Raw genomic sequence first — 19,868 nt, forward strand, 5'->3', positions numbered from 1 at the left:
AAAGTCTTTTCTTGTTCAAAACACTGGTAAATTTCCTACCTTATTGGTATATCAAAAGTGACAAACATCTTTTTACCTTTATATCCCTGATCTGTTTCCCTGAGATCAATCACAGTAATCGGTTTAAAATTTAAGTCCCACAAGCGAACACAGCCATCTCTGCCACCAGTAGCAAACCCCTCTTCGCATGCATTCATGCTGAAAATCCCCGCCTAAAGAAAGAAGAAAGTTATTTTTAACAATATACACAAATTAGAAATACCAATATGGAAAGTGGAACTCTTGTCCATGCCAGCATTGATTATATTCCTGTCTTCATACCTGTTACGCTGTTGAAAATAACACAAACATATGCAACTAATACAAGCTTTAAATATGAAAGAGTCAGAAATGGAAACAAACTCAAAACAAGCAGAATTCACATTCTATGACAAATAGTAAGATAAGAGAATTGTTGCAATACTGCTTTCATCCTGATGATGATGATTGTGGTGATGCTGCTTCTTATCCCTAGAAAGACTTTAGTTTCATATCCTCTTGCCTTAGGACCTGGTCCAACTCTCACAAATGTCAGCAGGATTAGGCTTGGTTCAGGGCCTTTGTTGCTATTACTTAGCTTCTATGCAGCCAGGCAAAAAACATCTGGGTTTCTTCACATTTTAAGCCAAAAGAAGATTGATTTAGAATTTAAGTTTAGAAGCAAAATATAAGAAAAACGGTGATCACTTTACACCACTTAAAAATACATAATGTAAGCTCTTATTTTAAAGGTGGACATCAGGAAACAAAACCTAACACATTTTCTTTAACTTACTTGACACATGTTTTCTTCAGGATAACAAAGAGGCAAGGATGATATATCTATTATTAAAATAAAGATACTGTATCCACATAGCCCCTATATTTGATGTAAACGTGATACATTACCTAAAAAAAAAAAGTGTGTATACTCTTTAAAGTACCTACACAACTCACTCGTCTTATTTTCAGAAGTAGCTCACGCATTTCAGTAAGCAAAGCTACTGAAAGGCAACTTTGGCCAATAAGACTATGAGAAGTTAAAAAAATTGTTCTATATTTATTGAAAATATTTTATATTTAGCTATGGCAAAAGAAAACAGGATTGCATTAAAAATGATGAAAGGGAAAATCTGTCTCTGTAACTCCTGTCCAGCCCCCAAAAGTGAAATCAGTTTGCAAAGGAGAGATTGGCTTTTGGGGGAAAATAAAGCTGTACACTTACAGAACATATTAGCATCCAGTGTTGTGGCTTGTGATGATTCCCAGGTACTCATGACTATTCTCTCCTACCAAGCTGTTTTTTCTTCTTAAGTTATAACTAAGAAAAATACCATAATGGACTGATCATAATGAAATATGGACTGCGTTTGCTTCTCTAGCATCAGGTAACAAGGATATCATTTTTCAAGTTGAGAAAAAAGAAATCTCTCAGCTTTCACAAAAAAAGCATATTATTACTAGAATGTCAAATGACAATCAAAACTGAAAGACTAGGATGATAGAACTCAAATTTTTTGACATGTCATGTCCATCCTCAGGATACAGACTTTTAAGACAAGCCATATTTTCAGGAGTAGTACGTGTCTAAACAGAAATGTAGTGGAATTTTTAAGTCATAAGCAGATTAGAAGGCTAACTCCCATTATCTCTAACATTCTGAAAATCCTCTTTCTGTTTCTTTAGGAGCCTAGAGATTTTTTTAAAATACAACCCAACCTGTATTTATTTCTCTGTGTCTGTCTGTTTTGCTGCACTAACCTTTTAGCATCATTGAGCAAATAAAAGGCTAGAGGAATTTTGGCTCATTTTGTATCATATACTGAATTCTGCCCAGGTTCTGGCATATTTAAATCTTTCAAAGCTCTTTTTGGAATGGAACCTTTATAATAGAATTATTCTCTTTTCTCTAATTAACTCCCTCCAAAATCCATGATTTAATTAGTCAGTATTAAAAAAAGAATCAGACATTTGGCGATGTGGGAAGCTGGCTGAATGTTCTGAAGATAAGACCAAGTGGATCCAGGATTAATCTGTTTTCCATTTCACAGAATATCCTTATCTTGAAAAGGACATACTGGTTGTCAAGGAGATTTGGCAGATGTGCTTGCTCAATCTCTTGAAATGCAATAGGACATTCTCGTTTCAGTCTATGTGCTGCTGGAATAGAAGAAAAAGGTCCCTTTAATAACGGGGACTGTAAGTACCTAGTGGAAGAAGCTGAGCTTATCTACTCTTCATTTAATTGTTAGGCCCACACCTAATGGGGAAAAGACAGATTCTTTACTCTGGTAGCTTGACCAGTCATAATTCTTCCACTAAAACTTTCCTTTTAGAACCTGTCAAGATTGTTAGTGCAAATCAACTTTTGAGTCTTCACACCTCTCTTAATCATTCAGCCTGAAATTTTCATTAACATAATTTGGTCAATAGCCTTCTAGCAGTAATGAGAGGCAAACAATTGCATTGACTTGGATCCAACTAATAATGTGAGCAACAAAGATTGATCGTGCTCCTGAATCAAAATAAAAGGTGTAGATCAAAGTCTTCCACCTTAAAAGTTACAAAGTTTGACATACAGATTGCGTTCTTCTGTTACAAATTTTTCATTACACTTCCTAATGAATGGGAAAATTTTGGAAATAACATCTCAAATTGATCAGCAGTTTTATCAGAATGCAGAATATTTCCTCTTTTTCCAATATAACCAGCTGGTATCACACCTGTGTTCCCTCAAATTCAAAAAAAATAGTTTAATGAGAGTAAACAAAGAAATAAATGCCCAGATCTACCAAAAATGATAGTTGAAAGCTGGAGAAGTAGAAGAAGAACTTGACAAAGATGGTCTCTATTGCATGAATATTTTGCCACTGCTTGTATCCAAGAAGCTTCCAATAGTGAGGTAGTCGCAGGTTTTCTATTGTTGCCGGACCTATCTTGCCTCCAATGGACAAAAGCCAACTGTTAATTTATCTAAATGCAGTCGTTTATATAAAATCCACCACACTAACTCTGACTATGCAATTCCTAAAACACATGACTGCAGTTAGCTATAATTAGCTTGAAAGATCATATGGAAACTTCAGAAGCAACTGACCACTACTGAGCAATATGGAGAACAGAGACGTTAGGACGAGAGGAAATGGCCTCAAGTTGCACCAGGTGAGGTTTAGATTGGACATTGGGAAAAAGTTCTTTACTGAAAGAGTGGTTAAACATTGGAACAGGCTGCCCAGGGAAGTGGTGGAGTCACCATCCCTGGAAGTATTTAAAAGACGTGTAGATGAGGCGCTTAGGGACATGGTTTAGTGGGCATGGTGGTGTTGGGTTGACAGTTAGACTCGATGATCTTAGAGGTCTTTTCCAACCTTAATGATCTTATGATTCTACCAGTTCAGTAAGAATGCCAGTGCCTCCTTTTTACTCCTAGATACAGTTCAGGACATAGATGCTAACATGTAAAGCAACATATATGTTGGGCACCTATTCTAAGATATTGTCTCTCCCAATATATACTGCATAGCAAGGAAATGGATTGCAAACATTTAAGGTTGGTGTCAGTAAGTTTACAGTGGAAAGCCACTACTGCGAAATTTAATCTTCCTATCTAACAAATCACCCATAAAACAGTTAAAAATGAGCATATTACTCCAAAAAAAAAAATTTAAAAGTTGCCTATACGCCTCTCATTGGCTGAAGTAAGTGGTCAGTTGCCTTTCAAATCCATGACTAGTCTAAGCAGTAGGAGAAAAATACTGCATGACTTAATGTATTGGTACATGATACCAGCTTAAAAGCATTAAGTTCATTATATTGTTTCCATCTATATTTAATTAGTATTCAGCCAACTGACATAGGCGTGCAATAGTTTTAACAGAGTGCCTATTACTTAACCTCGAGCCTGTTATTTAATCTCAGCTTCTGACATCAATCCACACAACTTCAATGTGTACCTCTGAAAGACTATCTCAAAATAAATAATTCAGCTGCTGAGAAAGCATCTCATGTACATTTACCATGCAAGGCAAAGGCATAGCACACAAGAATCTTTAAAACGTACAGTGTTTTTAAATAAGCATACTATTTTGGTTTAATACCTGAGCAACATCTTGTGTATATCTCTCAATAGTCATGGACTACCTTGAATTTAGAACATGTAAGATGATAAAATAAATAGAAGAATCTATAGTCTGTTCTTTGCACTGGTACCTAAATGAGACATCTAATAAAAGATTATTTTTTTTTTTTTTTAGTCAAGGTATATATTAACTTTCCAGAATCAGATGCACTGCCTACAAAGAACCTCCTGAAGTACTACCAGTGCCAATGAAGTTAAATATGCTTTCATGTTGCTCTGTTTTCTTTCTCCCTTTTAAAACTGTCATTATTAGTATTATTATTTAGAAGAGATCAGCAAAACTAGAATTCGAGTTTCCCATTGCCATCCAGTGTTCCCTGCACATGAACTCTGTGCCTTTACTCTTAACCCCTGCCCATTTCCATCTTTTCCTACTTTTAATTCCTACTTCTACATTAAGTGAACTCTCCAGTCCTCTTCCAACTAATTCTCCAGTCATCCCAATCTATTTGCTTTCAACTTCTTGTTTCTACTCAAACTCAGATAGGAATCTGCCAGAAACTCTTCTTTCCTCTGTATACAGTTCTTAGTATCGCTGTGACAGAAGACAGATAATCTGACCTAGCTGTGAATTCTTATTTTGCCTGCTAGTGTTAAAGTTGCTATCTGTTTCCTCAGTTGCTTATACTGGGACAGCACAGTTTATTTTTCACATTGAATTACTCTTAAAACAAAAAATGTCTTTTCAGCTAGGGTAACTGTAACAAAGATAGCCAACCTTTGAAAATAATTCATTTTCTGTATTAATGGAGAGCACTGCCAGCTGGATGGACTATATCCCCACATCACTAATGTGCTTTACAAAATGTTTTCCTGCATCTCAGATACCTAGTGTTTATGCTGCAAGAAAGGAATACATGGTACTTTATGCAAACAATGATACATGTTTTCCTTGAATACATTTTCAGTTTAATTCAAGCCTGTTGAGGAGTAATGATGCAGGATGATAAACAGGCATGCAGGGATGACAATTCCAACACTAGCATACTGAACAGAAACTTTTATCAATTCCCTACTATGCGCACGCTGTGCTTTTAACAACATATGCACATCACAAATGTTATCATTTACACTTACATTTTCCTTTAAAAAGTGGATGAGAAGGACATGATTTATAAAATTAAGTACAAAATAACTGTAAAATGTGATCGTAATAGTTTAGTAGGGCTAAAGAGGCACTCTTATTCCAAGCTGCTGTATTTTGTGCTTACAATAGTCTGAAAATATTATCCTTTAAGGTAATATTTTATTGAAAAACAACGTTTCATTTTGTTGGAAAGTAAGCTTCCAGAAGGGATTTTCTTAGTGTTTTTTTCTTCCCCTGAAATTGGTGAGATTTGTAGTGACTCTAATCTCTTGTGAAAATGAAGTTCCAAAGCCATGGACTAGTGCCCCTACTTAATTTTCAGTACTGCAAAGTACAATTCCATTCAGCCTAAAGGACAGAGCCAAAAATAGAAGTCTAGATGAGACCTACTCCAATGTCACCTGAGCTCTGCCCACTGACGCTACTGAAGATAAGGAGCAGAGCACTTCAAATGTGATCTTGGGGTACAAAGAACTGACACAGCACATAACGTAATGGAGCAACAAGCTCTCACCATCCTACATTTATCAGTTGGGTCATTTCACACTGAAACACCTGAAAAGCACTGCATTATTCTGAGAGATAAACTGTTGCAATTCTAAATACTCCAAGTAACAAATATGTGAATATACAGGACAGGTGTCTCCTACAGCACCGAACAGGATGGGAGGGTATTTTCCTGATCAGTTTTGCATAGGAGACAAAGTGCACTCTTTATCTGCATATGCAATATAAGCATTTTAAAAATCTCATTTCACTAACTTCAACATCAAAAAGTCAATGTCCACGTCACCTTAGGAAAATATAGAATAGAAGAGAACGCTATTGAACACTAAATATGAACACTAAAACCAGATTTGAAGGTATAGAGTAAGAATCGGAATATTTGAAGGCTAAAATATCTCCTCATACTTCTTAGTTTATAATTTGGGCCTTCTTATACATTTAATATTTCTACAGATGCATACAGGAGGGTATGCATGTGTGTGTGTATACCTATTTTATTTCTTTTATATATATACCCTTATATGTAAATAAAGAAATCTCTAATGCAAAATATAGTCTAGAATATGTTTCCCACACTTATGTTCTTCATAACTCGATTTTTGTTCATAATCAGGTACACTGTCATTATACAGCTGTCTGAATAAGCAGTCCAATCGCTTTTAAATTACTAGTTAATTCAACAAGCTGCAACCATCCTGAATGTACATTTCTGAATCATCAGTAGACCAAGAGTCTCCTTACCACAGGCAGACTGCAACCTCTCCCACATACATATCATTCATCACTTTTTGTCCCCTCCATTCTACCTGATCAAATCATAAAGAGTGATTTTAATTCTTCAGTAACATACATCATCCTACCCAGTACAATACTGCCAGTTAAAACAAACGCATCCTTATAAGAAAGAATAATTAACTGTTATTGATTTTTACCTAGAATTTCGAAGCTGCAAAATAGGAACTCATATGCTTTTATTTTCACACAATTTTAAATTGTTAATAAGGGAACTTCAAATATTATCTAGAAAGTACAATGCTTTCTGAAACAAAAATTAACATTCAACCAGCAAATAATATAGCTTCATAAAGTTACCTTAGCAGTTTCATGCCTCGTAGGTTAAAACAACCAGAAATTGTGTGGCTGTGTTTTTAAAGTCACACTGGGACAAGTCAGAAATTGAATCTTGCATTATATTACCATATATGACTTACTACCATGAAAGGAAATGAGGACTCTCATAGTTTGGTATGCACAAATTAGATTGCAAACCACTAAGTGGTTTTTTGCTGCCTACTTTAATCACAAAACCATATTCTTTGAAAGAATATGGAAAATATAATGAAAACTTACATAGAAAAAACATAATCACTTCATAGTCGCATTAAAAATTTTTATTAAAAGTAAAAGAAAATCTTACCAAGCACTTTTGAAAAATTTTATTAAACTTTCAGTGGTATGTCTTCACTTTTCAAAGCTGTATACTGTTCTAAAGAGCTGAATGAATACAGTAAAAGGCAGCAACATAGGACAAGGAAGAGAGAGTGAGTCAAGCTAAAATGACTAAACATACGTGTCTACAAACGAGCTAGGTGTTTGGGCTTACATTATAGTTCATAGAATCAATGGACTCCAGAAAACCAGGCAGTAGGACTCAATTCACAGAATGACAGAATAGCTGATGTTGGGGGGAAACTCTGGAGAGAGTCTAGTGCAAACTCCTGCTCAAAGCAGGAGGGTCAGATAACAGCAGGTTGCTTAGGGCTATGTCCAGCCGTGTTGTATCTCCAAAAGGAAAGAGATGTGGATGGAGACTCCACAGCCTCCCTGGGGACCTGTTTCTTTGTTTCAACACCAATTGCCTAAATATAGAAGTCCAGGCCTTCTGAGATGCTTTTGGATTAATCAGACATCCACAAAAGAAAGTCAGATAAAGCAGATCCATATTCTTTGGGGGAGGCAGCTATATACTCAACTCTGGTATATAAAATGTCACTATATATACGCACGCATGGGTAACTGAACAGAGTAATACATGTCTACTTAAGGGTAAATTTAAATGCATTGCAGGCTCTACTGACTACTGACTAGAGTCCGCCATCAATGATAATGGGAGACAATACACAAATAGACACCTAAATGTATTTCTCAATCTAGCATTCTCTTTCTACCATAACAGCAATCTTAAGCAACAGAAAGAAAGGAGAGGAAAAAAAAATATATTCAAATTAGACATGCTGATTCTCTATCACTGAAATTATTTAGGAACACAGACCAGGCGATCTTGCACTGCCCTTTCCAGCTCTCCAGAAATCTATTTAACATTTTATATTAATTTAAAGAGATATACTTACAGCATGTGCTCCCTGTATTGTCCGTACAAGGTTGATTCCTTTCCATACATATATATCTCCATTCAGTGCACCAGAATATGTCACTTCATCCCTTGCACAGGCTAGGCACAATATAGTTTGGAGATCACCAGTTTTGCCAAAAACGCCACGTTTTGGTGTCAATGAATTGCCACACAAGCTCCAGAACTGCAACATAAAGTGATTTAGAAAGATGGGTATTTCGCTAATATCCTATAATTTAATATGTACATCTGAAACAGAAGTTCCTTACCTCCAAAAGACATCATTATTCATACCCTTTTCCCTGCTTTAGTTCTCCAGTTGGTTAACAACCTTTTATGTTATTAAACAACTTTATCTTTGCACAAAATCTGCATAGCAGACTAGTAGGGAAGTTTTGAGGTATCAGTATTAAATCAAACTGAAATTCTTTTAAATTATAATTTGCGAGTCAGTTGTATAGTCAGCATTTCATAATAGAATTATCTGATCTTTCTTTGATGTAAGACTTCCACTTTGCAAATGCTGCATTTGTACTTTATGTTACTTTAGGCATTTAGAGATGCAATCTAAGCACGTAAAGTTCTGGTAAGGTTGCCATTTGCTCTGTTTGAAAGCAGATGGTTTTATTATAGACTTACCACTTCTCATGAGAACCACTGATCACACAAAGCAGCCACCTAAGACGGACATTTTTGAGAACTTTCTAATAAACCATTACAGCAATCACATGAGGGTGAATTTCCTCCTAGGTGATCCAACACGTACTAATGACTCCTAAACTAAAGACATGCAAAGTCTCTTGTCAGAGCACAATACTTGCCAGCCAAACCTCCAGCTACACTCTAGTTTCTGAGATCTCTGCAGACAAGCAGCACTTGCATATTCCCTTCAAACCCTCCCGTCCAAACACGTAAATGTGCGCTGGGAAGTCAACAAGCTGCTTGAGCAACCCAGTGCAAAACGTGAAAGCATTTATTTCGTCACTGCTGACAGTTTACTCTTACACTCTCAACATGTTCCCTGTATACATGTTTACAAATCTGTATTTCACAGCATGTCTCCATTACCAATAATCTATTCAAAATTTTGAGCAGATACTTCAATTAATACAGGATAATGTAAGCAGTTACAATGAACAGATTTTTGTACCAGCAATACTGTAATTAAGAAATAACCATATACTGATTAGACAAATCATAGAATCATAGAATAGTTTGGATTGGAAGGGCCCTTTGAAGGCCATCAAGTCCAACCCCCCTGCCGCAGGCAGGGACATCTTCAACTAGATCAGGTTGCTCAGAGCCCCGTCCAACCTGACCTTGAATGTTTCCAGGGATGGGGCATCTACCACCCTTCTGGGCAACCTGTTCCAGAGGTTCACCACCCCCACTGTAAAAAATTTCTTCCTTACATCTAGTCTAAATCTACCCTCTTGTAGTTTAAAGACATTCCCCCTTATCCTGTCGCAACAGGCCTTGCTAGAAAGTCTGTTCCCATCTTTCTTATAAGCCCCCTTTAAGTACTGATAGGCTGCAATAAGGTCTTCCCGAAGACTTCTCTTCTCCAGGCTGAACAACCCCAACTTTCTCAGCCTTTCTCCATAGGAGAGGCATTCCACCCCCTGACCATTTCTGTGGCCCTCCTCTGGACCCGCTCCAACAGGTCCATGTCTTTCCTGTGCTGAGGGCTCCGGAGCTGGAGGCAGTACTCCAGGTGGGGTCTCACTGGAGCAGAGTAGAGAGGCAGAATCACCTCCCTCGACCTGCTGGCCACGCTTCTTTTGATGCAGCCCAGGACATCCCTGTGTCCCTGGAAATCCCTGTATCTTAACTAGTATTTCTTTAACCAAAGTACACAGGTCATAGATTATGTTGTTGCTTGAGAAGTAACTGCACAATCACTGCATAAATCAAACACCTAGCTCCAATATGGAAGTAGGTAACATATCTAAGAAAAGTAATTCCTCAGTAACAGTTCACTTGGAATTATCTACATAACTTAAGTAATATTACAATTTGCATACATATCATGTGAGGAAAAAATACGATAGTATTACAAACATGAAAGTAATTACTGGTATCTGAAAGAACAAGAAGAAGGGATGGTTTAAGAAAAATACACATCAACAGAAATCTCTTGCCTGATCCAAATGCCTGTAAGTCTCTAGGATTCAGATTTTTATTTAATGTTTTCTCAAAGCAAACACCAATTATTTTTAAAATGCTATTGTTATTTTAAAAGGCTTCATAGAGCCTTAAAAGCAGCTCAAATGAACTTTTGCTTATCTAGATACGTTTTGACATCATAAAGCCACCTTAAATATACTAAATCACTGCTGGCAAATATTAGCTCGCTATTGGCATAACAGTCCTTTTAGATCTTGAAGTAGGAAAAAAAAAAACATTATTAATCAAGCTCATGGAAACTGTAAACGACATGCTAAAACACTACGCTAAATCAAAGACGCATGCAATCTAGCCAATACATTGAACACTTTTTCCAATAAACCATTAATACGTATTAATCTAAGAGTTCATTGTACAAAAAGCAATACATTTTTCCCACCATAGGAACCTACACATAAGAGCAATACAGAACTTTCAAGCTGCCATCTACTGCTGTTATGTGGTAACACAGAGGACAGTGCATGGGAGAAGGCAGTGACTTTAGGAAACATATTTGGTGGCAATCAAGCATTGATAATCCTGCTGACAAGAGTTAAACCTGAAAAAGAAGCTGTTTCTGCACGGCAGTTGGTACATGGATCAAACGAAGCACAGTGTCTGAAACACTCTGCTTGAAAAAGACATGAACTGTCCAAATTATGAATCCTGTAACAGGTACAGAGTGTTTAAAATGACAAAGGTAGGAATAACAGCAGGGAAAAGAAAAGAATTAAGAGATCAAGCATTTTCCTTTCTCTTTCCATTGCATCCCCATAATCTCTCAAACTGTAAGAAATGGTTTTTCAACTCATTTCACCTCTGCAGTGTAACAATTCATTAATTGTTCGAGAATCAGAAACTTGAGTACCTGGACTCACCTTAAACGTGTGTATCCTGTCTTATGCTACTTGGGATTTCAAACAGCATGTTTTAAGACAACCTAAGTTTTAAATTATATTACGACCATTACATACGATGCTACTGACAACTGTTTCATTCCTTCTGCATTCCTTCTGTCAGGGCATGAACTCTTTTGAGCAGAGATGGTCTGTTTTCCACTATATATATATATCTTGTAAAATGTCTAGTTTAGTCAGGTGTGATCCATGATTGCAGTTCCTAAGAAGTAATATTATTCTTACAGAGGACCTTTCATATTATTATATATTCCTTTTAGATTCTATTTTTATATAGAGTATAAAATACTCTTACTTTACTCTTATTTAAATATTTTATGAATTAACATTTATTTCATTACCTTGATGTGTTTTACGCCACAGCTGACGAGCTTGTTTGGCTGGTACAAATCCCAAGAAATATCAAATATCTGCATAAAAAAACCCAAGGATGTCAGCAGAGATGGCCTTTCTAGCATGGGACAGTTAAAACCGTAAAAACTTGTAGCAAATTAACAGACAGTCTGAAATGCTTTAAATGGAACTATTGGAATGACTTTTTTATCCCCTCATTCAATGCTGAAATTGCAATGTATAGCTCATATTAGTTCTGTTTGGTTTTTTTTCCTAAGGTAATTACAACAAATGATAAAACAACATAAAGGTTCATTTACAGACTAGACAAATTTAAGAGATTATTTGCATTTTGATTTCCCATATAAGGATTAGGGTCTAGGAAGTGCATTAATTTAGCACTTCCCCTACACGTTTACAGTCTCAACAAACCATACACAAATAAATGGTGAGTTACTCATTTTATTTTAGAAATAAATATACATATCTTAAATATCTTCACAAATCTTAATACATATCCAAGCTTCATGCAAATTCAATTTCTAAAACATAAAATGTTTTTTGTTCAGACGTAGCTCTAGTATGTATACACAGACATGGTTTAACAAGCTAAAATTACATTGACACTCAAGTTCTTTAATTATACTTACCCTGTCTGTATGACCAGGAGCCATTGATAACAATTTTCCCTTTCTCCAGTCCCATACACAAACTGTGTTTTTCGAATCCAAACCAACTGAGACCAAGCGCTAAAAATGTCCAAATTAAATAAATAATAATAACTCAATATATTAATGAAAGCTAGAGTCATCATTTTGAATAACAAATTCATAACATATTTGAGTTAGAAGCAATAGCTACATTTCGATATAGAAGAAAACTAAAGATACAACATCTTATGCCAAAGCTTCCATAGATGCGTCTCTTCAGTTATGACATCATGATCATAAAGAAGATCTTCTCAGATAACAACATATTTCTGATTTATAATGTTTAATATATATAATTATATATAGCACACATGGCAAGCAGCAGTCAGGAGACATTTGCAAAAAGGAATAATCTCACTGAAGTTAATGAAACTACATTGTTTACCCCGAATTACATATAACTTGCAGAATTTAAGTATTTATTTTACAAGTTCAGGAGATACAAAGAAAAAATATTTTCTTCAATCTTCTTGGAAACAAACAAAACAGTTTAAAGCTTTAAAAACAGTTAAAAGCTTTAAGAGCCTTTTGCTTGATTCTTCAAAACATGTATGAGTAACTATTCCTTTCTGAATCCTTTCTCAAACCAGAATCTAACAAGACCCCAAACATACAAATGTCATTAAGTTTTTAATATTCAGAAAGAGCCTGAAGCCAATTAAACTGTAAAACCAGGAAAGACAAAAATATTGTTCCAAGAAAATATAGAAAAATTAAAAGTTTGAGATCTTCCTATGCTCTGCAGCCTGTCTTGTCTTCAACTGTGAAGATATTTTGCAGATTTCTTGACACAAATCATTGACCATATTAGCCAACAGCCCACTTCTACTATATCTGTTAACCAGTCAAAATGTTATTTTTCCTATGGAAATTCTCAACAGAAAGACTAATGGTATTAAAGATCAGATAAAAAGAAACTGAGTAATGTTGAGTTTTGCTTTTAAAGAAAATTAAGCCTTTTTGTTCAGTTTATGCATGACATCTTAACTTTGGTAAATGAAAGCTTTGCAAATCTTTAGGACAAAGCTTTTTTCGCTGTTCAGCAGTTAATACCTACGCACATTAAAGACAAATTTAGATAATCTATGTATATTATCAAAGTGAGTTTGTAAAAGCAAAAAGAAAACCCCAAACTTAAGTAATTTTCTTCCCAAAGACAGAAACCTACTCCCAATAACATCATTTCTTTACTGTCTGAAAAGCTCCAAGATTATGAGAAGAAAAAGAAACAAGCTAAAAACAATTGCTATCCATGCTCCCTATCTATTAATGCCAACTTCAATTTTTCCGATACAGCAAAGTCCAACTTTTCTCTTCCATCTTTGAAAACATTATCGAAAGGAACATCAGTTTCAATTCCAGCTACACTTCCAAGCAATTCAATTCCAGTCCTACTGCAGAATGAGAGGCATAGATGCAGACTAGTTTTACAATTACCGCATACCCATCACAAAAAATTTGGGTGATGCCTTTCCAGACATAAGCTGATATACTGACTTCTCAAAAAGGGAGATTAAATGACATTCTTGGTTCTCCCAAGAACTAGAAAATCTTGTTACCAGCCAGCACACCCCCACAGTGGAGTAGAGCTCAGAGAAGAGAAGAAAAAACAGTGAGCTTGGGGAATAATGTACCATAAAGCAAGCTGAACTTCGCTCAACACCAGGGAGACTGGAGGGTAATCTTGGGTTTAGATGACACAGCTGCACCACTGAATCATCAGCTTCCCAAAAGACAATTAACAAAGGATAATAAATAAAGAATAAACAATGTCTTCCTGAGCTGGCCAGACCAGTTGGGGGTGGGAGGAGACTGTGTATGTGGCACAGCCCAACATGAAGTATAAAAACTGAAAAACTAATAAAATAAACTTTGAAGAGGGCAATGGGCTTGACCTCATTTCGACCCACATATTCCTTCCTGGTGACTGGAGATGCCCAGCATTGTGACAGTGATCATATAAAGACCAGTAATAGGAACCACGTTTTTCTTGTGACTCATTTGTATATTGCAAATGCTTGTGTTGTGATTCCAGTATATTGCTTTATCACTCTACTAAATCAAAATCCCATATAACGCCAAATATATCAAATAACTATATTTAATATCAAACATTAAACCCTCTAATAGAACCTGGTCAAGGACTCCTACAAATTTCAGTTTAAAAGGATAGGCAAGATGTAAACAAATATATTTTGCAGATATTTCTGAACTGGATTTGTGTTTTACTGTATTTCCATATGGAGACAATTCTGGAGATGCAGATCTTGAAAAACTTGTATCCAGCTTTGCTTTGAGACCACAAAATTTTAACAAATGCCACAAAAAAGGTGATCATACGGAAATGCTGAGAAAAGCTGACAGCCTAAATTCTGACTATTTACGGCTTTAAACATAAGAATCAGTACTGGGTACTCCTAGAACAAATCACAGATCTACATTCAAAGCTCTCCAATATACACAGGCGATGCATAACTGCATTCTAAAAAAGAGTTAGGGGACTCTAATCCTAATTAGATACATTTTGACCTTAAATTATTAAGGCTGTTCAAGTGAGGAAGTGACACGAGTTTACACAGACAAGAACAACATACAGAAAAGATATCACTGTCAGGTAGAAATGTTGTTCTAGAAAGAAGCTGACTCTAGAAGTTGACTCTCTAAACAATGAGAAACTAAATGATAAAATCTGTAGATCATTCCAACAAACTCAAAACCTCCCTACAACAATTACAGCATGTTTTAACAGAAACAAGTTACAGCTAGGCTTTCCTCTATTTGTGTTCAATAGAGCTCCATTTGATATTGTCTTAATAAGGACAGCAACTGGTCTCTTATAACACATCCTTGCTTGAGAAAGCAGTAGTAAGTAACAGATATTGACCTTTCTAGCAAGCAAAAGGAAATGAGAACATAGCTAAATCTGAATATCACATTGCAAGGCTAAGTGGGAGGGGAAGAAGTGCTGCATAAGACCAGGAGAGCACAACTGCACAAAGCACTTTCATGGCTAATACCTCTTCAGCTGCTACCTAACGTGTATTTTCCATTTCTAATATATCAATCAAGAAAGCCTCTTTACTCATAGGAGCAAGTGTCTGGTAAAAATTATCTCCCTTAAAAGTAGCAGCTCTGAGAAGCAATTTACTACCCAGAGAATGTTTTAAAGTAACAAAATTATAATCCAATAAAACCTTTTCCTTGACTCTTAGATCCAGGATACATGAGTCTGAACAAACAATCAAAATGTGGAGAGCCACCAACGCATGCAGAATGTGTGACAGAAAAGGGGATACTGCCTGAAGACATTTGGAGTCCAAGATGAGTAACACAACGGGACTGCCATCACTCTGTGCACAAGACACACCCCTGCACAGGGGAGGTCCACTATCTCCAACCATTTTGTGTAACCCTGAACTGTGGCCCACAGACCACAAGAATCTCTCTACCATGTCACTTTCATTCAAAACTCTTTTGAAGTTATACTTTTTTTGCCAAATGTGAATATTTGTCAGTCATTACTAATGCCAACTTTTTTTCCTCAACTTGAGAATAAGCAGATAAAACCTGAATCAATACACTTCCTTAAAAAAAGAAAAAGCTACATAACAAGATTTCTGACAGATAAACAATTTTTGAGAAAAGAATATTGATTACATACCTGACCATCTAAATCAAAAGCCAAGCAAGCTATACCATGTGTGTGAACATCTTTCAGAACAGATACAGTTTGCACAGTGTACGAGTCCCACACGCAGATGTACGGTTCTTTTCCAACTTGACCTGTTGCCACCAACACACGTTCCGGATGCAAAGCAAGGCTGCCAGAGAAAAAGATATAAAATATTTCTGCATTCAACTTCTACATTTGCGTCGTTGGTTGTATTAATATTTTTCTTTAAAAATGATTTTACAATATTTTCACATTGATAGTAAATATTAACAAGTCATTTTGTATCACAGATTCCACAATAGCTGTAAAATTCCTTTAATACAGTACATGCCACCACCTTTCTTGAATTTGAACCTTCAAGCCTTCCCCAATTAAACTAACTGCAGAATAGTCATTAACCCTCTGTTCCAAAATACAGAGTTTATTAAATTAAGTCAGATCTTCATGCACTAAAAAAATACCGATTTTCCCTTTCTTTCTATTTCTTAACATTTAAAAACACAAAGGATGGACATCAGAAGTTAGTGTTTAGCTACCTACCCATCTATCATCAACGGAGAGAGATATGCATCTCCAGAAGTACTTCATTCCACATACTATTTGATGTCCTTTTTATGAGAGGATTGAATAGCCTTCTGAAGCTCTCCCTCTGATGATCGTACAGCAAGCCAAAGCATGACTAGCTTAGACTAGATGTTATGACTAGACTTCAGATGACTAAACTGAAGTGAGATGAAGATTATCTTAAATGTCTTAATTTAAATATAGAACAATTGGGAATAGTTGATTTTGAATAATGATTAACTTTTCACATTTCTAACATTGCAGAGAATTTTCTTATAGGTCGTATTTCAGAGTCCTTCAAGGTCCACAGAGGATCATCACAACTGTTTTGTCAAATATGGCACCAAGCTAGAAAGCATGCTAGTCAGCAAGATAGTTTTTTGTTTTGTTTATGCAAGCAAGCTACAAGGGAGGACATGAGGTCTGAAGATTGATATTTCATAATACAGAAAAGTAAGAATATATTCTAATAGAAATCCAAACAATCTACCTGATGACATTCTACACAGAGTAGGCAGAGCAGTCCAAAATAATGTGAGAAATACCACACGCGAGTCAGGAAGATAAAATTTTGAAAGTTGGCTATTTAATTTGGCTAAAACATTTCCGCCTCTAACCAATCATAGAGTAATGATCTTGAGAGACTGGTGGACAGAACCACTAGCAACATATACGAAATGTATTTATCTTCTCAACATCACTTGAAAAGGAAAGTTGAGCACTTTGCAATGGTAAGATAATCTTACACCTGAACACAGATTTTGATAAATAAAGTTCAAAGGGTGGAGACAAGTGGAGTCTATAAACATAGAAGAAATAGCCAGGATAAAGCTGATCAGGAAATGACCAGGAAAAAAAAAAATCTAACTCAAAAGATGTATACATTTTCTATATGCAAAGCAAGAGAAAACCATGTTAGAAGTTGCTTAATACTTCATGGAGTCATATTACACTATGCAATACACTTTTATATTTTTTCTATTTTAATATAGCATTTCAGTTGGTTGATATTGCTTGACAAATTCCACACGCACAACTCGGAGAGGAATCTTTAACTTCAAAGTTTCTACAAAAGGTAAAAAGCTTCTGGACCTTTCAACTTTTCTATGGCAATTCCTCTTCTTTACGGCTCCACATTATCCTCAGCACCAGGATCAAGCAACCAACATTTCCCCACTTTGCTTCTCTTCAATTCCAGAGTTATTTCTCTGGCTCTTTTCTTCCTTCCTTTTTGACAGAGCAACTTCATAATTAAAAAACAATGCAGAAAGGAGCTGGCAAGCAAAACTTATCGCATTTCACTTCAGTTCTGCCACCGAATCCTGACCAACACCTGTACATCTCCCAGAGCAGACACAGGCAGATGGTGTATGCATGGGGAAAAAGGAAAAGCATCTGGAGGGGGAGAAAATGCTGCATTTGAAATGATCTAATTTTTACAATGACACCACAGAGAGGGAGAGATAAGACCACATGGACAATAAAGAAATTCAGGAAGAGAAAGGAAGTGAAAAGAATAAGCAAGGGAAAAAAGAAAAAAAACCCCAGAGACTGAAACTAAGAGAAAAAGTAAAAACACAGCAGTCTTATGACTGATTCATGACCTCTTCACTCCTATACTTAGCTCTGCTATTAGTGCATTGTGCAACTTCAGGCAAGTGAAAACCACCCCACAACTGCAACTTTGAAAAACACTCAGGCACCACCCTGGACACCCACACATGCAGAAGCACCTCCACGCCACACCTTATGAAACACTTTCCAGCAACCAAAAATTAGCTTAGCATGTTTTTAACTAAAGACCAGAAGCGACAAACGCGACACATCAGAGATGGAAGGGACAACGTTAAAGGCACTATCAAGGGCCAGGAAAACATTGTCCTAGCCCAAGTATGCCAACTGATTCCACTCGAAGTGTATTAGGTGAATATAGAGAATGTTTCCTCTCTTTCTAATTAATAACTTGCAAATAATAACTAACAGCAATATCATAGTATTAGTTCTTTCTATATCATGATATAAAATACTGCCTTAAACAACTGAGCTCAAATTCTGCCTTGATATGGTATAATGCAGCACAAATTAAGATCCAAAGCCTGTATTTTAATCACAACAGACAACACTGTAGAATTACCAATGTCCTTCCCCTGTCACTTCAGTCTCTATAGTAAATTGCTAACAACCTTTCTAGACAGTCATTGAAAGTAGAAGAAAATAAATATACAATAAATATTTTAAAACAGCAAGCTTTTTTAAAAATGCCAATATGCAGGGATTTCAGGGAAACTGAACAACAGAGCTGTTGGCAGTGGCTGAAGAAATACTTACCTGAAAACACCTTCCCTCACCATTTCTTCCAAAACAAGGAGTGAAGGATAGGTTAAAGTACTTGCAAGTATTTTATCTCGCTGGCTATCAGGACAGGTGGAAAAGAGAAGCGTGGAAAGAGTCAAGGGACTGCTATTTCTCTTACCAACACTAAGAAAAGGAACTGCCACACTTATTTACATGATTTTCATATGAACCATGAACGATAAGATGATGCTTTTCCTTAATATTTAAGTCTCGGCTATTGTTACACCCATGGGGCACCATGCAGAATTCCGGGTCTGAAATTTTGAGTCCTGATCAAAACTCAAGGATTAGACTCCAATTTTAAGCAATATGAGACCCCTTCCAGTTTTTTCATTGGACTATGAGTGATTAAGCAATCCTTACAGGCACGGCAATTAACACAAAAATATAGTCTCTTGGTCTAACCTCTAAAGTAAAAGCACTGATACAACTCACATATTCAGGAACTTTCATTATTAAAACAGTCCTGAGCAATGCATTGTAAATAGCATCTTAGTGCAGAAAGAAAAAATATAACTAGAACGGGTGCCCGGAAATGGATAACCATAAACTATATAAGGACTACGTTGACTCATGGGCATGAGTCAACAGGATCAAACAACGAGTGCGAGTTGTCTCTGGATACCCCGGATAAGATCTCCAAGACACCTCTACAGAGGTGTTAATAGTGTACAACTATTGGGATGGTATTTGAAGTAGTTGATTACTATCCATCCAGCCAGTCCCCGAGGACAGGCAGAAAAGCATAAGCGTGGCTCAGGTCGTAAGACAGCTTCCAAATCTGTTGATGTGGGCTCTGTGAACTTAAGTACACTGACCCCCTCACACGGATTTTCTTGCATTTTTCTCTCCTAGGGAGAAAGAGGAGATTGCTTAATGGAATGAGAAGCTCCAAGCTCAGAAGGAGAGAATTCACGTTCCTTTTACTGCCCTGGTAATGAAAGCTGGGATGACCTATCCAGGTTAGACTGCTGAAACCATGCTTGCACCTAGCCCACACAGCTAGACTGTGAACTTGTGCCTGATTTCTTTCCTCTTCCTGGAAGG

General features: G+C 36.3%; 1 protein-coding gene across 1 annotated transcript in view; it reads right to left on the reverse strand.

Moving 5' to 3' along the window:
* The window catches only part of LOC104081289 (echinoderm microtubule-associated protein-like 5), a gene marked incomplete at its 3' end in the record, with an annotated part of 45,828 nt that extends 27,011 nt beyond the window's left edge, over positions 1-18,817 (reverse strand). Inside the window, exons 1-6 of the mRNA XM_009583972.1 lie at positions 18,795-18,817; positions 15,891-16,050; positions 12,170-12,268; positions 11,528-11,596; positions 8,102-8,287; positions 77-212 (exon numbers count right to left, since the gene is read on the reverse strand). Coding sequence (XP_009582267.1) covers positions 77-212; positions 8,102-8,287; positions 11,528-11,596; positions 12,170-12,268; positions 15,891-16,050; positions 18,795-18,817 — 673 coding nt within the window. The remainder of the gene's footprint in view (positions 1-76; positions 213-8,101; positions 8,288-11,527; positions 11,597-12,169; positions 12,269-15,890; positions 16,051-18,794) is intronic.
* Positions 18,818-19,868: the final 1,051 nt, after the last annotated feature.

Source organism: Fulmarus glacialis, unplaced genomic scaffold, assembly GCF_000690835.1.
Source record: "Fulmarus glacialis isolate BGI_N327 unplaced genomic scaffold, ASM69083v1 scaffold48978, whole genome shotgun sequence".
Taxonomy (NCBI): domain Eukaryota; kingdom Metazoa; phylum Chordata; class Aves; order Procellariiformes; family Procellariidae; genus Fulmarus; species Fulmarus glacialis.